At 41.9% G+C, this 23,526-nt stretch overlaps 1 protein-coding gene across 1 annotated transcript; it reads left to right on the top strand.

Annotated features, from left to right (window-relative positions):
* Positions 1 to 15,352: 15,352 nt before the first annotated feature.
* On the top strand, positions 15,353 to 21,778 carry LOC309679684 (stromelysin-1-like; the record flags this gene model as incomplete). The annotated part of the gene is made up of 10 exons (XM_082493062.1): positions 15,353 to 15,457; positions 15,606 to 15,850; positions 16,295 to 16,443; positions 16,541 to 16,672; positions 17,514 to 17,675; positions 18,231 to 18,447; positions 19,941 to 20,074; positions 20,358 to 20,517; positions 21,377 to 21,480; positions 21,678 to 21,778. 10 exons carry the CDS (start codon positions 15,353 to 15,355, stop codon positions 21,776 to 21,778), a joined length of 1,509 nt encoding a protein of 502 aa, XP_082349188.1.
* Positions 21,779 to 23,526: the final 1,748 nt, after the last annotated feature.

Genomic DNA, 23,526 nt, shown 5'->3' on the forward strand with positions numbered 1-23,526 from the left:
AGTCAAGATGCTGTTGCTAGTCAGTCAATGCAATTATAAATTTTGTAGTCAGCTCTTCCTTAATATGCTTAGTACTTAGCAAAACCCAATCCAAAATAGAAATACTTCATAGTGGGGGCAATGATTAGTGGTAAACACTCTGTTGACTATAATACCACGGTTTATCTTGACCCTGCAGCTGTTATATTATTTGTTACAAAGCTAGGGTGAGACCCTTCTGGTGAAACACAAATGTTTAAACCCACACTAATCACCTTTAGTCTCATACTATAGTTAAAGTAAAGAAATAGACTCTTATTATAAAGCTCTATTCATGTATTTTAAGTGTGTACTTTAGGAGGAGATGAATCACATTCTCGGTATGCATATGTTTCAAAGTGCGAGATCCCACATTACGGGAAATTAATTTCAGAAATTAATTTTCATAGCTTTTATTTCTCTAAAAGCATTCCAAACAATATGCTCAGAATTTACCCAGGGATCTCAATCAGATATTCAACGGCACATAATTTTGATCCAGATAAATTGCTTTTCCTTTGAAGTGACTTGCTTGGTTTTATTCCATCACATCGTAATGCTTAAGGCTAATTGATCTCCCCTTTCTTCCTTCTCACCTCTGCCCACAACATGCACACATCAGTAATTATGTTCCACTCACACTTCTTGCTCTGTCATGTTATTGCTAACTCTGTCCTTGGATTCTTGTTCTGAGATACTATCTAATGTATTTGGAGCCTTCGGCATTTAAATGTTTGGTGTCTCTGTTTATAGTGAAAAGTTATTGAGTTTAAAAAAAAAAAACAGTTAAAATTCAGGAATAGTCCGCAAAAGGAAAAAATACAATAAGGATTGGTGAGAAAGTATAAAATAAATAACATAAAATAACAGAAAGGAAGAAAAGCAGTATGTTTGGTTGTAAGCAATTGTTTTGAATAAGTGAATCTCCATTGTACATATGTTTTCAAACTACTTTTGAAGACATAAAAAAATGATGATGCAGAAAGGTTCAGGAAGCCTTTGTGGTCAATAATGCTCTTGGACAAATAATGTAGAAGTGTGGGAAAGACAGAAAGAAGCCAAATCCTTGCTGTTGTTGATAACAGGGAAGGGAAGGAGGAAAGGCAGATCTCTGGAGAGGGATTACTGGATTCCACCTCTTTCAGTTTTCTGTCTTTTTTCACCTAGCTTTTGCTATTGAAAGCAATGAAACACTCCAAACTGATCAATATTGTACAAGCAGTAAATTCAGACTTACAAATAGGTCAATGGCAGATTTAACCTGTGTTTGTTACATCAGTTGGCTTTAGGATTGGTATTTCTTCTGCAGAGGTGTCTGGTCAATAAAAAGGTGCCCAAATCCACCAGTTAAATATTCTACAGTGAGATATCTGCAAACCCCAGCTTAGTTTTTTGGGTCTGTCTCCTATGTTCTGGCAGGGCCTGGGGAGAAGAGGCAGATGGTGGCATCTCTACCAGGTTCAATGAGACCACGTATGGGGTGACAGCCACTCATTGGGCAGGCTCTCCTCCTGGGGTGGGAACCAAGTTGCACAAGCTCCAGCATGGCACTGGAGAAAGGAGGGAAGTAGCCTTTTTCCAACTTCATTCGGTCCGCAGTCCTGGCAGCTACTATGGCTTGGGGGGGAATGTTATCCATGAGAGTCAGTAGAGACTACACCTACACTGATAAGCCAATAGGGACAAGGCTGCAGCAGTGGTGGTGATGGACCATGCTATGCAGTTTTCAGCCCATTCCCAGTGCCAGTTAGCACCCGGCAGGCAATGCCTCCGCACATCCAGGCAGCCCAGCTGACAGCATCAACCAAAGGTGCCTGTTTTGGAGCAGGGAGGGCAAGGGAGCTTGGCCACAAGAGGGCATGAGGCACACCGTGCTTTCCAGGACCGGTATGTGATCCTTTTTATTTACCTGGGTAGGTGTAAACTGGAGGCTGTCATCACCCTCTCCCTGTGGGAGCAGAGAGCTTACCTACATGACAGACAGTGCAGATTTCTGTAGTAAGGTCTGTGCTGCCTCATCTGCACTGGCACCAACGTAATTATTTAAAGATGTAGACGTGCCTCAGACTCGAGGCAATGCATTCAGCTCTGTCACTGAAGGTACTCTTTCAAGGAAGTTCTCCAAACAACTATTGGCCTTAGCTGCTGCTTGGGAAGGATCAGTGCCTCGGTCTTCATTAAAGCACACACGATTTTCCGAATATTTCCCCATCCTAGTTGTGTTTCCCATTCCCATAGACCTGTGTCCTCTGGGCATTTGTTCAGTCCCCATCAGAACAATTCTGCCAGGCGTGGAAGTGGGTACGTGACTATTGCAACAAAATGCAAATACCTTCCAGTAGTCTTTGCTCAAGAACAGAGCCTCAAACAGATACTAATGATTGAATCACTCTGCTAAACAAATTGTAAGCACCTGAGTCATGCATCATTTTAATGCTCTTAAGAACGAATTAGCTTCAATGAAACAGATATGGATTACTGAGTCAAAATAATTTTCCAGCAATACAACTTAGGTTAAATGCTCCTTTCCTGAAATGCCTGCTGGGAGGAATTGAGATACGTTGGCGCTTTCTCCTTAATTCCACAACTGGAGTACGGTAGCAATGATTGCACTGGAGATGTTTTTCTAGAAAAATCTTCAAAGAAATTAACTAAATATGTTTATTTTATTGCCATGGGGACAATATATTACAGGATGATGAAAATCCTGTTGCATTTTCTGCATTATTCTTTGTTTAACAACAAACATAATGTTTTTGCCTTTTGTTTTCGTTATGCTTCTTGTACCAATAACAAACACTTTTATCTTTAATTGATGAGATCGAATGTCCTATAAACTGCCTGTGAGCAGGACACATTCTTGTCCATGTTTGCCATTCTCGGTGCTAATGATTCAGCAGTTAACATGACAGCCAGCTGGTTTTGGCGCTATCTTTTTTACTAAAAGGAAAAATACAGAATTATTTGTACAGCTGCACCAAAATGTGGAATGTGTCCTGTGGAAAGATTTATCTCACCGTTATAAAAGTCTTTTTATGGTCAATGGAGAAACAGAGGAAACTCTCTAAGAGTTGGATCAGCCCATTCAAAAGGAGTTATTTCAGGCAGTTTGAGTGAATTACATTGCCCAGAGGGCTCTTACACAACTTTGAGAGTAATGGGAGCTACTAACTGCTAACAAACTGGATCCCTGCCTTTACACAGACAAAAGTAGTTTAAGTGAACCCCATCCTTAACATGCTGGGGTTTCAGTACTAGCGAAGGGCATGGCTGCGATGATTTTCCCCAGTCCTCTAAAGCAGTTTGTCTGCATATACAAAGGCCTCCCTTCACGTCCTTCCTCCTTCAGGCTCTGCTAGTGCAGTGGAGGAATCTTCTCCCTCTAATCCGTTTACCTGTAAATTATCTTCTCTCCGAGGTCAACTGTGCATCCAGCAATCTTACTAATACTTTTAAAGAAAGGTTTAGGGCAGAAAGAGCAAGCCAAGGTATATAAGCAGCTACTGTAGATGTCCAGCTCTCCTTTCTCTCCATCTGCCTTTGGCCATATATATTGTGTTTAAGTTTTTCTCATTAGCTGTGACAGATGAAATCACAAGTACTGCTTTGAGAGCACTGCTCTCCCTCTGCTGTGATGGATGGGATTAATTCAGTCTGGAAGTTACAGGGTTGTTTTTGTCAAAGATGGCTGTTTTCATTTTCTTTCAGTTAGAACCATGTTTCAATCTTTCTTTGTGTGTGACTGATTATTCATGTGTTGTGATCCTTTGGTAGTAAGATGATGTGCTGATAAGGGAATGTATCACATAATTCTCCAGGAACCTTCTCTGAGTGAGTCTGAAGTTCAAACAAATAGTCCAAAGGAAAGCATATTTAACCTCCTCACAAAACAGAGACCTGGAGATAAGAAAAGTAGTGTGAAAAGGCAAGACCTTCAAGAGTTAATGAATAAAGAGGAAGGAAGGAAGGAAGGAAGGAAGGAAGGAAGGAAGGAAGGAAGGAAGGAAGGAAGGAAGGAAGGAAGGAAGGAAGGAAGGAAGGAAGGAAGGAAGCTTCTTGGTAGGAAAATAAAAGGTGACACACTTAATGAGAGCAAGACCTGTCTCTGCTGATGCTTCATCTCCAGACTGTGCCCTGTAGACTCTGATGGAAAGCAGCACAAGATGAGGGTACATGCAAAGTGCATCTGCCGTGACTGACCTCTCCCATTATCTGACAAGCTCTGACTATCATAGAATCATAGAATAGTTTGAGTTGGAAGGGACCTTTAAAGGTCAACCCATCCAACCTGACCTTGAATATTTCCAGGGATGCCTCTCTGGGCAACCTGGGCCAGTATTTCACCACCCTCAGCATAAAAAATTTCTTCCTTCTATCTAGTCTAAATCTTCCTTCTTTTAGTTTAAAGCCATTTCCCCTTGTCCTATCGCAACAGGCCCTGCTAAAAAGTCTGGCCCCACCTTTCCCATAGGCCCCCTTTAAGTAACACAATAACATCTCCCCGGAGCCTTCTCTTCTCCAGGCTGAACAACCCCAACTCTCTCGGCCTGTTCTCATAGGAGAGGTGTTCCACCCCTCTGATCATTTCTGTGGCCCTTCTCTGGACTTACTCCAACAGGTTCATGTCTTTCCTGTGCTGAGGGCTCCAGAGCTGAACGCAGTACTCCAGGTGGGGTCTCACGAGAGCAGAGCAGAGGGGCAGAATCACCTCCCATGACCTGCTGGCCACACTTCTTTTGATGCAGCCCCGGATACAGCTGGCCTTCTGGGCTGTGAGCACACATTGTCGGCTCACGTTCAGCTTTTCACTGACCAACACCCCCAAGTCCTTCTCAGCAGGGCTGCTTTCAATACCTTCATGCCCCAGCCTGTACTGATACCGGGGGTTGCCCTGACCCAGGTGCAGAAAAGACAGAAGGGGAGAGTGAAGTGTGAGAGAGAAGCATCCGAGCTTTGTATTTTATTCTTTCACCGTAATTACCCATCCATATGCCTGTGTTTACATTCACTGCATTGCTCTGTACACGAGGTAGGTTAATAGGTAAACAGCATGGACGGATGCATGTACCATCTGTGGCACTAGAGTAAGTTTAATGGCTAGGTCCCTCCATTTCTGTGCGCTTAGCTGAACATTAGATACTCTTTATATAGTGTGTTTTAAGAAAAAAAAAAAAGATTTAAATTATTTTTCCCTATTAAATGCAAAATGCAATTTACAAGCAGTATATACTTGATAGGGATTCCTGCCTTAATTCTAATGGTGTTAAACTTGCCAAGTTCAGGAGAAAAACTAACCTCAAATGTTTTCAGTGCTCTTGGCACTCAACACCCTCTGAATTTAATGTGTCTTAGAAATTAGTTACAACTAAGCTCTTTCCCTGGTTTTGTCAGCTTTGCGCAGGAAACTGTTTTCTAAATATATGAAGTAATATGTGGTGTAGAAATTTGGAAGAGCTAAAATATAATCTGGGAAATTTTGAGAGTATTTCAATAGTATATTTTCTAAAGGAAAGAGAAACTTTCTTGGTAAAGGAAAAAAAACAAGGAGTTGCCAAACATATTATGTTTGAGAAATAATGAAAAATTTTCTGTTAACAATTTAACAGTTTCGTATGATTACTTTTAACACATATTCAGTGTCTAATTCAAATTACACAGAATTTCTCATGTGGGTAGCAATTTATTTCATTATCTGCCCAACTATGATTTTTATTAAAATTGAATCACTTTTGAGCCATTATTGCATCAATAAAATTTAGGGGAATTTTTTCACTCTTCCAGCTGTGAAATTCCTATTAACACCAAAGGGAATTCAGAACAGATTCTCACTCACTTTACATAAAATGATCAATCTTTCATGTCAATTAAACTTTTCTTAGTTTTACCCCACAGTAACATGTGAATGTATTCTCAAATGTTCCTCAAAGGAGAAAAGAAGTCCTTTCTTTGCAGGACTCAGGAACAAACAATACACAATACCTGTTTTCATAAGAAATAAACCATGAAAATAATTGCTAAATGTTATATTAGAAGTTGGTTTCAGATGCATTGGGATGAACTATTCTTTGAACAAATCATTTTTTTCCTCATCTTTACATTTTTCCAGAATGTAAAGGAAGACACACCTGTTTCTTGAAGGATTTTGGCATGTCAAAAGAATTAGGTTTTTCAGATGAAAAATAGAAAGAAATCAAGCTTTTAAATGATCCTGCTCTCCTGTCACTTATGTCTTCAACTAACAATGACACCTGGACAACAAAAAATTATTCACTTCGTTCTTCTTCTGTATAGTGTGAATAGAATGATGATATCTCTCTCTATTTTGTTGCATTTTTAATTGTTTCACAAGTATTGTTTGTGTTCTCAGGTAGAATAAGCAGAGAAGATATAGGATAGATGTTAGAAAAATAAATTAATGATCCATTTTACACAGCATTCCAGCCCTAACAGAACAAAATTTCGATGCTGCAAAGACAAATTCCCCACAGTGTAGCTCCTCTGAGAATACCAGTGTCTGAAAGGATATTCCTGTGTCACCCGAGGCAATTCTAACCCTGTACTTTGCAGTGCAAGTCCAAAGATCAATGATCACTTCAAGAAACACTAAAATATGAAAAAATTATGCAAATATATTAAAAAATCATAGCCTATTCCATGTGGCCTTTTGATCTTTTCAATACTAATTAAAGTGAATCTGATTACTATTTTTTTTATGTTGTAGGTATCCATTTGCTAAATAGCATAGATAAAAGAAGCTCTATTATTAGATAGATACATTTTCACACTAACAAACTTTTCTTTGGGTGTGAAAGAGAAGCAGATGGCTTCAGAATCAAATACAATATGAGATTATTTACTTAGAGTTTAATTACAGGTGTATCAAGTAATCATCTCCATGGGAAAAGAGATTTGGCACATTTGGGGCTGAGAAGCTACTACTAAGAAACAGGTAAGGCTAACCAAAATTTCCCCAGGGAAATAAAACATTCCCTGGTTATCTCTGGAAGAAAGAGAAAGACAAATTTTGACCTGTGGACAGTAGACAGATTAGTGACTGGGAGGGAGATCATGATGTGCCATAATTGTGTGTGTGTTGATGCTGTGATTTTTGGTATCCAGCAGAGCCATGTGATTTAGTTTTCAGCTCATAGAATCATAGAATCATAGAATGGTTTAGGTTGGAAAGGACCTTGAAGATCATTGCGTTCCAACCCCCCTGCCATAGACAGGGACACCTCCCACTAGACCAGGTTGCCCAAGGCCACGTCCAGCCTGGCATTGTGTAAGTCTCCCTTAGTTTGTCCTACACAGCTACTGAGAGGGTACATGGTGCACTGGATGAAGTGTCTTCCACTGTAACGAGTTCACGTACGATCTGGAGATGATAATGATTTTATGATGAGGTGTTTACAGTAACGACAGAGCAGATGCATTGACAAGCTTTACATGTCTTGTAAATGCATGTTCTAGTGAAAAATTAGTTATTATGAATTACACAGCTGCCTATTACATCATTCCTCAACCTCCATGACAACCCACAGCACTTCCGTCTGTTCCCATTTACCTGAACCACTTCTCATAGCTCTCAGAACAGTTTACTGGGTCTTCAGCATGTGAAGCATTATCCTAAAGGATTTTGGAGTGAAAAGGCTGTGATCAAGTCTTACAAAACTATAGTGAAGCAACATCCTGATGAGCCTGCCTTGTGCTTTTTTAATTAGCTGGGGGCCACTGGATAATCATTTCCAACCAAGTCATGTGAGTCCAATTCCTTGAGAACACTGTGAGCATGAAAAAATAATTTAATTTAACATCTGAAACCTAATCCCTGTCCTTGCTCATGACTGCACATGCAAGCTCTTGCACCATCCTCAGCACTGCCAGCTGGAGAAATTGCTGCTCACCAGTCCCTCCTTCTGCTCTACAGCAGCGCTGATGCCTCCCTGACATGCTTCACTCAAATCACTTGAATTTGATTAAACAGTTAATGTCACAAAGGTTTAATAGTCCAACTTTTTTTTTTGGGTGAGGTAAGGTGAAATCATTGGAATATCTCAGCTGGATGTTCTGAGAGGACAGTGACCTCTGTGCAGGCAGTTAGTGGTGAGCTGGAGGAAGCCACTGCCAGCAAGTGACATATTGATAAGGTCTTTTCGTCTCTTTGCTGTGGCCTGAGTTTGTATTCCTGAGATCACAGGTGGTTCTCCGTTAACTACAGGAATCATATGCTGAAAGCAATTTTTATATAAATTAAATAGATCATGAATTTACTATTTGCAGTATTTATTAAAAGTCATCCTTTTGTTTAGTCAAGAAACATTCTTGGAATTGCATTCAAAGGCAGTTTAATGTGTTAACTGTGTGTTTGATTATTCGAACTGGTATTCGAAGTAAGCATTTTCTGTGGTATTCAGGTTTAAAAGAGACGCGAAAAGGTGATCATTTCCTTTTAGCTTAGCATTGCCACAAATGCACAATGACAGCACCTTCATGTAGTGAGCATCTTTAAAGAAGTGATTTGAAAAATTGACCAGACTTTTTTTTTACAGGAGTTTAAACTAAATCAATATTTTCCTTCTTTTAGACATACAACAAATATTCGATTCTTTTTGCTACCCTGCTTATGTCTGGCAATTGCCCTATGGTCTGTGGCTTCATGTCTAAGATGTGCATTTCTAAAACCATTTAAATGCCAATATTATTACAAAGCTAATAAATTATACCCTTGGCTGCCTGTGGTAACATCTAAAGATTTCTCTTTTCATCACTTTGCTCAAAGATATCCTGTTAAGTGAAACCTTTGTGGGTTTTGTGCAGGGCTGCTTGGAACAGAGAAGGCTTTAAGATGGCTATCAACGCTTCTGAACAGGTGAGCAGCTCCACAGGACATACTACCTCTTTGTGACTTTTGTACCATCTGAAAGGAAAGTCATTTGATTCAGAAGAATGGGTTTGATTCAGAAGTATGTGGTTTTGTCAGTGGTGGAGGCACCAGAAATTTTGAGTGAAATCATGGTGTCTTCCACTGTCTTGTGCATTTCCCTACTGCCTCCAGCTCTCTTTGGCAAAGGGCTGTCTCAGAAGGCAGGGCCAATGCATGAAGCGTGTGCAGGGAGGATAAGATAAAGAACCCAGTGGCTGTTACATGTGTACCAATAACTCCCAAATGTCTCCAATGCATCTGGTGGCCACATACATATGTTTTTACAGGGGGAGAGTTAGAATACTATACACTCTCTACCAGAAATTCTTCAAAGAAGTGACTGACTGCACAAACGATGGTGATCTCCACCTAAAGATGATAACCAATGAAGGTAAAATTCATGTTTGGTATTCATGGCCTATGGGCAGCTATTTAAGGGTCACTGTAGAACACTATATAAAGTGATGATCATACCCAGATCAAAAAAGGGTCAAGGAAATATGAAGACGTGAAAGAGTTCCAAGTTCATTAATATACAAGTCTTCAAAAAATGGACCCCTGCCACACAGAGCTCAAGACTGCACCATCATTCATTAATCAATATTTAAAATGATTGTTCTAGTCTCTGCACATGAATAAATAAATATGTTGCATCTATCACAAGTCAACTGTATCCAGAAGACTTTCTACTTAAGAAGCACACATGAAAGGTATCGGATATTGTACGAAATTCCAATATTAAAATATACAGCACGAACTGAAGACCAAGATTGCCAGTAGCTAATTGCTTAGGTTTTCAAATTATAACAATTACGTATAACAGCAGGATGACAGACAGTTTCCTGCAGTGCTTTTCTGCTCTCCCTGCTCATGTCCAAAAGAATCAGAGATGTCAGGCTTCTTAAAGAGGCCATCTTGAGTTTCATGTAGTTATAGCATCTTGACAGAATATCTTAGTCAGTGCTTCCATGCCAAATTATCAAAGCTGTAAGCTTTTTCCAGTCCACACCAAAAGGAATTCCAGAAAAGCCTGGAGACTCTTTAAATGGCAAAGCTCCCTGTCTCTTCCTGAAACTCAGTCCGAAGCATTGCAATCAAGTTCATGTAACGTTAACATATAACATATTAACAATATGCCTTATGGAAATATCTAAGTCAAATGCTTAAGCAGATAAGAGATGCACAGGGGGAAGCATTTTCTGTGGACTCGTTTTCTGTTCTACAAACCCAAGAAACTACAGTAAATCTTCATGAGGCTAAATGACCATCACCTTAACTAGCAACCCAGAGGTCTGGAAGCTTGTTGACAGCCTTTATAACAGAATAAGAATCACACAGGTTTAGGTCCTTGACCATTAAAGTCTGTGCATGGGAGGAGAGAGGGGGGCAACATTTTACTGGCCATTCCCTTTCAAAAGGAAAGACGGGATCATGTCCACATTTCAGTTTCTTTGATGGTTTGGTGTGTTGGGACAGTGACATAGTCTGAATCTAGTAGGGGCCAGGATGGCAAAGAGGAAACAGTGAATTAAATGTGTCTCACAACCACAGTGCTTCCTGCCTCACCCACTGCTCAGACCCGTGTCTAAATTCAGAGTATGGGCCCAATATATTGCCACTTATGAAATAAGGAGTCATTTGTAAGGTACCAAAATTTCAAAATTTTGTATTCCAGTTTAATTCCTGCAAGCCTCAAAATTTGTGGAATTTGGATTCTGGCCTACCTCTTGTTCACTGACCGATGATATAACGGCAATGGACTGCAGTCGCTTTGTGACCATATCTTCGTAAGGAGTTACTAAGACAGACACTGCTGAAAGGAAATGACATGTGAGTTATGAAACTTGTTTATACACTACATACAAGTGTGGAAGTGATTTCAGCTTTGTTATTGTTGATAATACTCAAGGAGAAGATACAGACACCAAAAAAACATCTGAGTTCTTCTTTAATTAAAATCAGCTATTGAGGATATCTCTACGTGCCATCTCTCAGTTTGCAATGGGACCTGGACAAATTGCTCAGATGATGTAGAAAAACGAACAACATATTTATTAGCAGCAGATCTGTATTATATGACTAGGATGAAGAGATCCCACTGATGAATGGAGGTATATGGATATACAGGCAAAATTGTGGAATACAAGTCAATACCTATTTCAGGCTCAGTTTCAATACTCTGAAAATACTGTCTTGCGGAGATAGATTGAAAGTGTTTAATTTTCAGCAAATATTCTCTGGTTTCCCTGAGTCTTTTAATAACAGATCTACTTTTTTTTTCCATGTGGCAAATTTTCTTTTGCCTACTTCCCCCAACCACTTCTTTGCTATTATCTAGCTGTTATCTAGCAAAGACTGAACCACATAATGATGTAAAGGGCTCGTGTCTTTTTCTGTTCAGTTATTATTCCTCGAGCCCCAGAACCTGCTTATATGAATTTATCTCCCACTCCCATTCAAGTGGAAAAAAACCCAGCACCTTCTTCTGGACATGCTTGGACATGTCTAGGTATGTTCAAGACCTTCATACCTCTCCTGCTTCTTTGGCACAGTAAGAGTGAAGAGGAGGTAGGAAAGAAGACGTGTACAGATCGTTCTATAAATTTAGGAGGTGAAATCATAGTGTGTGTATGGTTGGTTCACGTTTCCTTTGACCTAATTTGTAGTTGTTTATACAGTTAATGACGATTGTTTACATGACTATGTTAAGTATCCTTCCACTTCTTCTTTCCATAAGTCAAAACTGCCAAAGAGAACAGGCATGACATTTCTGGATGGAATTTCAACCATATAAAAATAAGAAACGGCAAAATTCCCAGCTAGAATTTTTACAATCTGCTAAAAAAACTGGCACTTGGGCTAGACCCCACAGGCTAATTCAAATTACACTGTCAGGGGACAAACAGTTCTGTGGAGGAGGAGTATTAGCCTGGATGTTGGCAGGCTTTCAGTGAAATGCTCTGTTCTCCTGCAGGGGTCTTCCTGGGAAAGCACCCACTCTTGTCCCTGAGTGAGGTGAGTAAGGCACTCGCCAGTGATATGGGACGTATGAGACTGAATGCCAATGAGCTGAGGGAAGAAATGAGCAGTATTCCTGAATCCGTCCTGGCTGCTTTGCTGCTATATAAGCTGGCAAGAATCACCACTGTGGTCTGTGCGGTCTCCAACCCAGCTGGAGGGCAATAGTGACTTCAGGGCACAGAAGGGAGCAGCCTCCCAGGGCAGATGCGAAGACCAGCATCTCGTTGGGGTTACCTATGGGGCCAAGGCATGAAACAGGCACCCGATCTGCTCAACCTTGTCAAGAATTCAGTGTTTCTGGGCACTCCTGAAGCAGAACTCATGAACCAGTAGATCTACAAGTAAGGCAGAAGTGCCATGTGAGGTCATCTCTTCAGTTCAGCTCACCCCATTAAATCAGAGCTGTGTCTTTGCCAATAAATCTTCACCATGTCCCCTGAATAATTTTCCAGCACTTTAAACTACTGATTAAAGGCGCAACACAGTTCCCGTTTGCATTCTGTAATGCCTAAACCCCGGACTGAGCACCCGTATTAGTTTGAACCCTAAAAGCTGCTGATGTCTTTGGGGTCAGCCCAAGAAGGCAAGTCCTCTCTTGGATATGCACGCAAGGAAGACGCGCACTGGCTCACACACCTTGGAGCTGTGCAGGCTGCCTCAGCTGTGAGTTTTCCCCACTTGTGCTGCCGAGCGCATTCACAAGGCAAGACCCAGCTCTCCCCCCCAGCACTCACCAGCCACTCCATAAACGTCAGCTCGAGCACGCAGGCAACAGACGTGGGAAGGAGAAGCCAACAGCTAGGAAGGAGCTGTGACATGCCTGTCGGCAGCCATGCAAAAGTCAGTGAGAAATAATAGCTGGCTAAACGTTAAAAAGGGCTTGCTAAAATGTTTGCCGAGTGGTTGTGCTGCTTGTCGCCGCTCTGACTGCTTTGCCCCAGATCCCCTGGACACAGCGAGAGGGGTGTTTACAAAACAGCTAAAGCTGAAAGCAAAGAGGATAAGTGCCATATGCTGACTGCTGCTGCGAGGTGCAGAGACACACAGTGTTTAAAATGGCCCTGCTTTGCGTCTGAATCTCTTTGCGGAAATGCAGAGACCATACTCTGTGAACGCAGTTTGGGGTGTTGCTCCACGAGCAACAGAGATATTTTACCTTGTCGCATCCCAGCCTCATGCCTGGCTGCCTCCTTGCATCCCCGTTCCCATCTGCAATATCCCACCCCTCCTTCACGCTGGCTCGAGTGCTCGTCTCACCCTTAGGGAGCCAGTGCAGCTGCTAAGCTGAGCAGAAAACTACCCTTGGTGGGGTTGGGGTTATTTTTCTGGGCTGCTGTCTTCACAGAATCACACAGAATCACAGAATTTTCAGAGTTGGAAGGGACCTCTAGAGTTCATCTAGTCCAACTCCCCTGCCGAAGCAGGATTGCCTACAGCACATTACTCAGGACTGCATCCAGGCGGGTCTTGAAAATCTCCAGAGAAGGGGACTCCACAACCTCCCTGGGCAGCCTGTGCCAGTGCTCTGTCACCTGAACCGTAAAGAAGTTTTTCTGTGTATTTGAACGGAACTTTCTGTGTTCTAACTTGTGCCCATTGCCCCTTGTCCTGTCACTGGGAACCATTGAAAAGAGCCTGGCTCCATCCTCCTTCAACCCACCCTTTAGATACTTGTAAGCATTAATAAGGTCTCCCCTCAGCCTTCTCTTCTCCAGGCTAAAGAGTCCCAGCTCTCTCAGCCTTTCCTCATAAGGGAGATGCTCCAATCCCTTAATCATCTTAGTTGCCCTTCGCTGGACTCACTCCAGCAGTTCCCTGTCCCTCTTGAACTGGGGAGCCCAAAACTGGACACAGTATTCCAGTTGTGGCCTCACCAGTGCAGAGTAGAGGGGGAGAATGACCTCCCTCGACCTACTGGCCACACTCTTCCCTATGCAGCCCAGGATTCCATTGGCCTTGTAGCTTCAGCCTTCTGAATCAGCGCACTGAGGGCATGCTTGATGTCAGACGGGCACAGGGAAACAGCAGGAGTGCTGCCTGGGGTGGGGGGAGCAGGAGCACCCTGTTACGGCAGCAGCGAGCTAGTGGCAAAGCCGGCCCCATCATGCTGCGGCCTTAGACATAAACATTTGTGCCGCTTAACTCCGCGGTTCAGGGACATGGCCTCTGACCTGGGTCATGCATGCCGCCTGACCCTACTCCAGCCGGCCAGTTCAACTCCAGTTTCCTTTGGAAGGAGGCCATGCCTTTTCCCCAGGCCACTTCACAGACTGCAGAGCTCAGCCGCTGTGGTGCTGGGGTTGTTTTTTTGAAGCTTCCAATACGTTTGCTCTCACTGGAAAAGTGGTTTTCTTTTCCTTCTTTTTCTCATGTTCAAAAAGAAGTAGATTATTTTTAGCTCGTGTTTCTCCTTTTGAACTTGTGTTTGGGCACTAAGTCAACACAGGAAGATTCTGCTTCAAAAGATGGATGTCTCAGAAATGACAGGCAAGAAAGAGGGAACAGAGTGACCGTGGTTCTGTAACCCTTGCACCACATTCAGAAAAGGACATAGGAACCAAAAGTAGGACTTCTGGCAAATTGGGGAACTTGGAATCTACAGCTCAAATCCTCATTGTCTTCAATCTGACTTTGGAGACATATTAAAAAGTTCTTCTGCATCCTGCGGTGTCCCTGCATCCCCAAGGTGCCTGTAGTTCTCTAGGGCAATTTCTGCCATTTCTTCTTTACTTGTGAAAATGCTCTTGGCTGATCAGCTGTGCAGACCAGGGCATATGATCTGGGGTGCTCTACTGAGACCTTTATATTGTGGTGTGGGTGTTGCCCGGGGCGAGTATGGGAGAACAAGGGGATGCTGCCATAAATTTGTGATTACAAAGGACAGGTAGCAGCACAGGTGGGATATTGCTGGGATATTAGCTTCAAGAGAAGAGATAAATAAGTCATTTGTATAATCAGCTATGTCACTAAAATTCTCAGGGACAAGATGGGCTAAAGGAAGAGTTCATCCCTGCCATGCGGAGGTCCTGGATGGGTGCCACACTAAGAAAACTATTTTGTCCAGGTGACTGATTATAGATTTAGATACTTCTAAGTTTAAAATAGTGGTCGAGGTTAGGAATGAAAAAAAAAAATACTTTCCAATAGTATGATTGCGAAATCAGGGGTTTTCGGGCAAGGTAAACTGTCATGTGTTAGCTTGCTTCTAAACCCAATTTTGTTTTCTGTGCTTCTGTGGGAAATCAGAGGATGTTATAAACTGAGTCATGCAGTTATTGACTTTAGCAAGCACACAAATGGTATAAATAGAGAAACACTGGTGAGCCTTGGACAGAAGAAGAAGAGATTGAGAGGTCTTCTAGCAAGGGCTGATAGGACAGGGAGGCAAAGATGAAGACAGAGATCCTTCCTTTCCTTGGGTTACTGTATATCGCATGTTCTTGTGCTTTCCCAGTGTTTCCAGAAAAGAAAAAAGAAGATATGCAATTTGCTAAGGTAAGGACTACAAACAGAACTTAAGAAATAATTTATTGACAAAATGAGAGTAGTGATGTATTAGTGATGTAGAATGTTTTATTACCAACTCTCTGCATTTGAAAAGAAGCATTTATGTTCTAAACCATTGCTTTCTCTTCCCTAACAGAAATATCTGGAAAATTTTTATGATTTTAAAGAAGAGAAAAATTCTCTCTTTAAATCAAAGAACCTCAATCACATGACTGACAAAATCCGAGAAATGCAGTCATTCTTTGGGCTAGAGGTGACTGGGGAGCTGAATGACAAGACGCTGGACATGATGAAGCAGCCTAGATGTGGAATACCCGATGTCCGTTCATACAGCACCTTCCCACAGAGCCCCAGGTGGAAGAAAGAAGATGTGACTTATCGGTAATATATGTTAAAGCATGTTTCTCCAAACACCACTGGGAAGTTTTGTGAATGCCAGGCAGAAGTAATGCCAACAGGTTCTTTACTATTTATGCCTGTATTTCTCCATATAAAAGCCCCCCACAAATGTGGGCACTATTCATATCCTTTGCTCTAAGCTTCCAAACAGTGATGAAAATACTAAAATAAGAGTTTACATTAGTTAAAAGCCTATTAAATAATATACTCAGAGGATAGAAAAGATACAACTGATAATATATAGGTTAGGATTTCTGAAAGACAACTATGAAAACTTCCTCTGTTATGTAAACAAATAATTTGAAAATAAACAACTTGAGACAACTAAATAATAATAATCACAGATTAAAATATTTTACCTTGACATTATGTGCCCCAGCCACATGTGATCTGGTTGCTTTGAATTCCTTTCTCCTTATTTCACAGGATTTTGAACTACACTCCAGACATGCTACAAGCTGATGTAGAGGAAGCAATTGCAAAAGCCTTCCAGCTCTGGAGCAGTGTCACCCCTTTGAGATTCACCAGGCTCTACAGTGGTCAAGCAGATATCATGATCTCCTTCGCAGCAGGATGTAAGGGAAATCTCATGCCTGGGAATGATAAGTATTTGTCATTTATTCTCACAGAGATGATGAAAAGCATCACTTTATTTGCCCTTTTTTTTTTCAGTTCACGGTGACTTCTATTCCTTTGATGGTCCAGGAGGAACTCTGGCTCATGCCTACCCCCCCAGCAGTGGGATAGGAGGAGATGCCCACTTTGACGAAGATGAAAACTGGACCAAATTTACTACGTATAATGGTAGGTAATCTTAAATATTGCATTGCCTGGTTTTTGTTATACAGTGTTGTCTTGAAGACACTGTAGTCACAGACCCCATGGCAGTAGTTCCAGTACTTACTGAGATCTAAAATGTCAGTGTAATTTAGCAAAATGATTTTGACCTGGGCTGCAGTCATGGCAGTCCCCTGAAGTTAAGGCACAGACTGCAAAAGTCTGTGGTCCAGTGAAGGAAATGAGATTAGCATGAAACAGCAACATTGAGTAATCATGACATGGCAAGGCAAGGATTTTTCATCCTCAGATAATGACCTTAAAAGTTGTAATATTGAGCTCTCGCTTTTTTTTTTTTTTTTTCTGGTTTAAAGGGATGCAAATCTTTAACTTCCGCAATGGAAAAAGAATATCTTGAGCTGGTTGGTAAATATAATTAAATATAACAGTGTTCCGGTTTCCAGCAATGTCCAGGGATGATGTTACATGTTACTGGTCTTTGCGAAGTTGCTACGAGGTGAATTCCATGTCATTTATAATTCCCAAAATCTGACCAGATGACTAAAATATTCTAACCCAGTTTTCAGACATTATTAACATTAATAAAACTTTGATTCTTTGTTGGCAGGAAAATTTCTGCAACATGAGCAAAAACTGTCCCCAGATTCGTTTCCCTGTGAGAAATAAATGTTTATAATTAGAAACTCATTCCAGGATGTAGAGAACCTCTTACTTGGGATATAGTTAGATTTTGCTGTTTTATTAAGACCACGAATGATGTACCATGCATAAGAGGATGGCACCTGTATCCCACTGTCATGCAAGAAAATTTATTTGGAGTTTGTTCTTTGTGCTGAATTTTTTTTAGGATACAACTTATTTCTCGTTGCTGCTCATGAGTTGGGCCACTCACTAGGTCTCGGTCATTCCAACGTCTTCGGTGCTTTGATGTATCCTATATATATGGCCAGGGATACCAGGGACTACAGGCTTCATCAGGATGATATCGATGGCATTCAGGCCCTCTATGGTAAGCAAGAAGCATCATTGTTTTGTGGACGATGGATAAGCATTTATAATGAATTTTACCCAACGGCTAAAATGTACTAAACTTTGTACTTCAAGAAGGATACTGAGGTTTAATTTCCTGATATTATTTTTGGGCAAATCCCTTGGTTTTTTCCTGGCTAGGAGTCTACACCTGCAAAAGAGAATTTGTGGGCTGTATCCATGCTGGTAGGTCAAAGGGTCCAAGAGCCTTTCTCCAACGATACCAGAGGAACAGCCCATGTGTGTAGTATTAAACTCTCTTACCTTCCACCAAAAGGTGGTCACATGTGCAACTGCCCTTTGGAAATTATGTTTACTCTACATTAACTCCTGAGCACATACAGTTTGAGAGACCAATGGCTTGTCAAGGCAAAACAATGCCAGAGACCGTTTTAACAGTCAGCAGCTCAGATAGCCAAGTTAAATTGCCCAGGAACTTTCCCTGGCAGTAATTTACTAGTTGAGTTTTAACCTTAAGAAACCTATGCAACACTCTAACTCACCTTCCAGTTCCACACTTATCTGTTTCCCAAAGGATCCCCCAGGGAATCTCCTGCACTTCCAACGAAAGATTTTCCCGCACAAGAGCCAACTGAAATGACACCTGCAGAAGCACCAACTGAAATGTCACCTCGGGAAGAACCAACAGAAATGACACCCTCCAAAACTACAAGACCAGCGGACTGTGACCCTGATTTGTCTTTTGATGCTATCACTACTCTCCGTGGGGAAATACTGTTCTTCAAAGGCAGGTAAGTGCTTTTATTTCCAGCAACATCTTTTTGTGAGACTCACAAAGGCAAAGCATAAAGTTCAGTTTAATGTATTCATAGAATCATAGAATGGTTAGAGTTGGAAGGGACCTTGAAGATCACCTAGTTCCAACGCCCCTGCCATGGACAGGGACATCTCCCACTAGACCAGGTTGCTCAAAGCCCCATCCAACCTGGCCTTGAACACCTCCAGGGATGGGGCAGCCACAGATTCTCTGGGTAACCTGTTCCAGTGTCTCACCACCCTCATACTGAAAAATTTCTGCCTGGCTATTCTAAATCTACCATCTTCCAGTCTGAAGCCATTACCCTATGCCCTATCACTACATGTCCTGGTAAAAAGTCCCTGTCCAGCTTCCCTTGGTTGGACTAGATGACCTCCAGAGGTCCCTTCCAACCCCGACCATTCTGTGATTCTGTGAAAGGAAGATATTTCTTGCTGAAAGTATTAAGGCAACTTTGCAAAATTTTACTAGCCCAGCAGGGCCGGTGAGTAATGTGGTTTACTGACAGGTGAGTAAAATGTTTTAAGCCATCATCCATCATCACCCATGTCTGTTAAAATTGTGAAAGGCTGAATAATCCCATTGTCACTGCTCAGCCTGCCGGCTGCTTCGCATGCAGCACCGTCCTCATCGCAGCATCCCATGTGTGGTTCAGGGAGCTGCGAAAAATTTCAGCAGTGACTTTTTGTGTGGCACTCTGACCTAGGAGTCTGCACTGGGCTACTGCCCAGTACTGTCTGTAGGGAGCCCCTGCTCCTACAGATGTCCACTTTTTGGGCACGATCTGACACTGGGCACTGTAGCAGGTTGTTGGGTGGGCGCATCCATCCTGGAGAGGGAGAACAGCATGTCTGACCCAGTATTTCACCCAGTTCTTGGGTTGGTAACTGTGTTTTGATCAAACAAGCTTCCTTTGATGAAGTGGGTCTGTTTTCCCTTCTAAAACATATGATGAAGAATAGTAGATAAAAAACTTAATTTTCAAGGAAGGAGAGGAAGGAGCAGTTCCTCCTTAAATTGGCTTTTAAAATGTTTCTCAAGAAGTTTAATGAACATTTGTAACCAAATTGAAATTAAGAACACAGCTGGGCTACCTGCATGGGACACGGTGAAGGTAAAGCTTCAGTTGTCAGCAGTACCACAGACATCACGTGTTGTCTTGGGCAAGCCATCAGGGTGTCAGTGTGGAGGTCTACAGGGCCACCAGCTCTGGGAGGTTGGATAAGATGACCTCCAGAGGTCCCTTCCAACCTCAACCAGTCTGTGACCTCAGAGCAATCAGCAGTAAAGGGCAAATGTCTATGAAAGAGTAGGCAAAGAGAAGTCCTGCATCCCCAAAGGTGTGATATCTCTGCCTCATAAGGAGGACTGCCATCCAGGCAGTAAGATTTAAAGGACATTTCTGTGCTACTGATCTCCTAGTGAAATACCAACAATGAAACACTGCTGTTTTCATTTCTATATCAGCTACGTCTGGCGCAAAAGTCCATATTTCTCCGATATTGAGCACGACACAGTCTCCTCATTCTGGCCGTCACTGGCAGCTGGCTTTGATGCTGCTTATGAGGTTGACAAGAAGGATCGAGTGATATTTTTCAAAGGTATTTCTCTTACATTTCCATCACTCCTTTTTATGAATGAATGAAGTTATAGTCGTACTGCTAGCTTGTGTATACTTCTGTATGTTAATTAGTAATAATGGAAGTAATGCAATAATAATAATATATATTCTTAATATTTAAATCCATTTTCAAAATGCTGTTACTGTCATTAACTAATGACTTTGATGTCATTAACTAATGACTTTGATTAACTAATGGCTTTGATGATCAGGAGCTCAGCCTCCCCAGGAACCCCTACTAACTTTTTCTGGTTTTTCTGCAGATGACCAGTACTGGGCTGTCAGTGGCTACAGTATAGACCCGAGCTTCCCCAAGCCTATTCAGAACCTGGGCTTCCCCACATATGTCAGGAAAATCGATGCAGCTGTTCATGATCAAAATACCAAGAAAACTTATTTCTTTGCAGGCAACAGGTACTGGAGGTAAGGCTCATTCTTCTTTTGCACAGCAGATAATCAAAATAGCTTTCAAAACGCCAAGTTATATCAGAATCTGTACAGCAAGTTCGTGGCCTGTTATTGTCAGCCTTTTCAGCCAGTATAAAGCTGAAACTCAGAGGCAGTTATTCATGTCTTCTCATAGAACAACGTCTGTAACACCTGAGATAAAGACAACATCCATTTACTACTACCAGTCTGTGATTAACAGACATAAGCAAATGAGCTTTTTTTACCTATTAGGAAGCAGCAGTACAAGAAATTGATATAAAAAGATAATATGAGTAGAATTTGTCATCATGTCAATGTATTCATTCAGTAGCTATCAAGGGGAAGAAGCTCTCTGATATTTATAAATGACAAATATATCAAGAAAGCTATAAAAGGAGATTAAAAGATTTACATTTTAAGAAACAGTTCAATTAAGCAGTAATGTTAACCCTAATAATTCATCTGCAGTATTATCTTGAAAGAGTATTATTACACCAGAAGTTTACATTCCACTCATGGAGTCACTTCATAGACTGGATGCTGTAAAATTAAAATACTCAGTTTGAATATTTATTTGAGTTTATTACTCAGGGTAAGCCCCATCCAGCCTTATTATCAGTCTCCGTGAATGGAAGTGAACTATTTAGTCTGATATTCGGAAAACAGCCTGGCATAGGCCACTAAAGATGTGACTATTTATGCAGCCAGGTTTTATACAGTTCTATGAGATCACAGATGCTCACAGTTACTGGATTTTCAGCTGAGATTAGGCCTATTTAGTAAAAATTCCACATGGTTTCAATATTGAACAACACATGTTTGTTTCTTGTTTTCATGCAATTTCTTTATTTAGTTTCAATGAAAATACCCAATCAATGGAAAGGGGATATCCAAGAAAAATAGCAGCTGATTTCCAAGGAATTGGCCACACAATTGATGCTGCCCTTCAGAAAAATGGTAAATATATTAAAATGTAATTAAAAACAAACAAAAGACCGCCAACCAAAGCCAAAAAAAGTATGTTTTAAATACATACATATATGAAATGTTTGTTCTGATATTTTTTTAATCACATAGGAAAACAGCAAGTGTATATCAAAATGTATACAAAAAGGAAATATTAATTTGCCAATATTTTGTTCTTCCAATTCTAGGAAATTTCTACTTTTTCCATGGATCAAACCAATATGAGGTTGACATCAAGAACAAGAAACTCATCCGTATAATGAAGAGCAACAGTTGGTTTAATTGCTAGAAATATTATGTGATGGTGCAGGGCTGTATTTGTACCAGAAATGTTTTTCCACATTCCTTGGTTATAAACAATATCATTCCGCTGTTACTGTGCATCTGAGTCTGAAACGATGGCCTTTGATAATTCTAATTTAAAACCTTAAAAATATAAAACTTAATGTACAGTTTTAATTTATTTTGTTTTCCAATTATTTATTAATCAAGTTGGTTTTGAGTAATAAAGTATTTTGCTTGAGTACAGCAGCTTTCTGGTGTTCTGGTTCAGTCCGCTGGAGACAAAGCATCTGATATAACCACACACAAGAGGGAAGGGAAGGGAAGGGAAGGGAAGGGAAGGGAAGGGAAGGGAAGGGAAGGGAAGGGAAGGGAAGGGAAGGGAAGGGAAGGGAAGGGAAGGGAAGGGAAGGGAAGGGAAGGGAAGGGAAGGGAAGGGAAGGGAAGGGAAGGGAAGGGAAGGGAAGGGAAGGGAAGGGAAGGGAAGGGAAGGGAAGGGAAGGGAAGGGAAGGGAAGGGAAGGGAAGGGAAGGGAAGGGAAGGGAAGGGAAGGGAAGGGAAGGGAAGGGAAGGGAAGGGAAGGGAAGGGAAGGGAAGGGAAGGGAAGGGAAGGGAAGGGAAGGGAAGGGAAGGGAAGGGAAGGGAAGGGAAGGGAAGGGAAGGGAAGGGAAGGGAAGGGAAGGGGACTGGTGGCTGTGGCCTCACCAGCCATGACACCATGGCATGGGGACAGAGGGGTCAGGGCAGGGATGGGGACGGGTGCCTACTGGTAGGTGAGGAACATGGCAATGGGCTGAGAGGACCCATGCTCCAGTGCCACTGTGGGTGGTTTTGGTGGACTGAGTCATTGGTACAGCGGGACATGAGTGACTGGAGAGAAGGGCAGGTTTCTGGTTTGGGGATGCAGGCAAGGTGGTAAGTAATGGATATATGGTCATGGGGTCCCAGGGAGTCAGGGGATTACCCCTGATGAGCTGTGACCATGGGTATGGAGTCAGGGCTGGTGGTCCAATGTTTGCAATGCTGGACAAGAAACCACTGACAAAAACCGCTCCCCAGAGCAAACAAGCCAAAATGATAAGAAAAAAAAACAACAGGATATTGATGTAACTATCAGAGACGAATCCTCTAGAGGAAGAGTGGTGAGATACAGACAAAAGCGCATGTGCTTCCTACATTGTTTGGGTCACCCTCACAAGGCAATAGCTCAGTGACTAAAACATCTCTTGGGCTGTAAGAAAGCTTGGCTGAAGTTGACCCTCTCCTTGAAGTGATTTGATGTCATATCTCACAACACTGCTCTGATGATGTGATTGTACAAGGAAGTCAACTCCTCCTCACTATTCCTCTTTCTCTAGCAGAATCAGCAAAGGCAGCAAGAGGGGATGGGAATGGCTGATGAGGACAGTCTTCCAGTTACCACAGCTCAAGCCCCATTAGGCAGAGGTGAGATTTGCTCCCAGTCTTCTTGCACAGGGCAGATCTCTCAGACATCTGGTCAAAACACCTACTAACATCTGCACATCATCCATCAGGGACAGAGGAAGCTGTGCATCTCCCAGTGTACCCACAGACCCACTGTGATAACAGACAAGACCAGGGACGGTCTGATCCTGGAAAACCTCTTCTCTGCTATGTTCTGCTCCTCCTACATGCCTTGTTCCACGCTACGTACACGCTGAGCACTGCTAAGCAAGGCCTAAAACCAGCCTAGGTGAGAAAATAAGCCGTGAATCTCAGCAGGGCTTAAAAGTC

Source organism: Vanellus vanellus (assembly GCF_965231255.1).
Source record: "Vanellus vanellus genome assembly, chromosome: 1".
NCBI classification, from domain to species: domain Eukaryota; kingdom Metazoa; phylum Chordata; class Aves; order Charadriiformes; family Charadriidae; genus Vanellus; species Vanellus vanellus.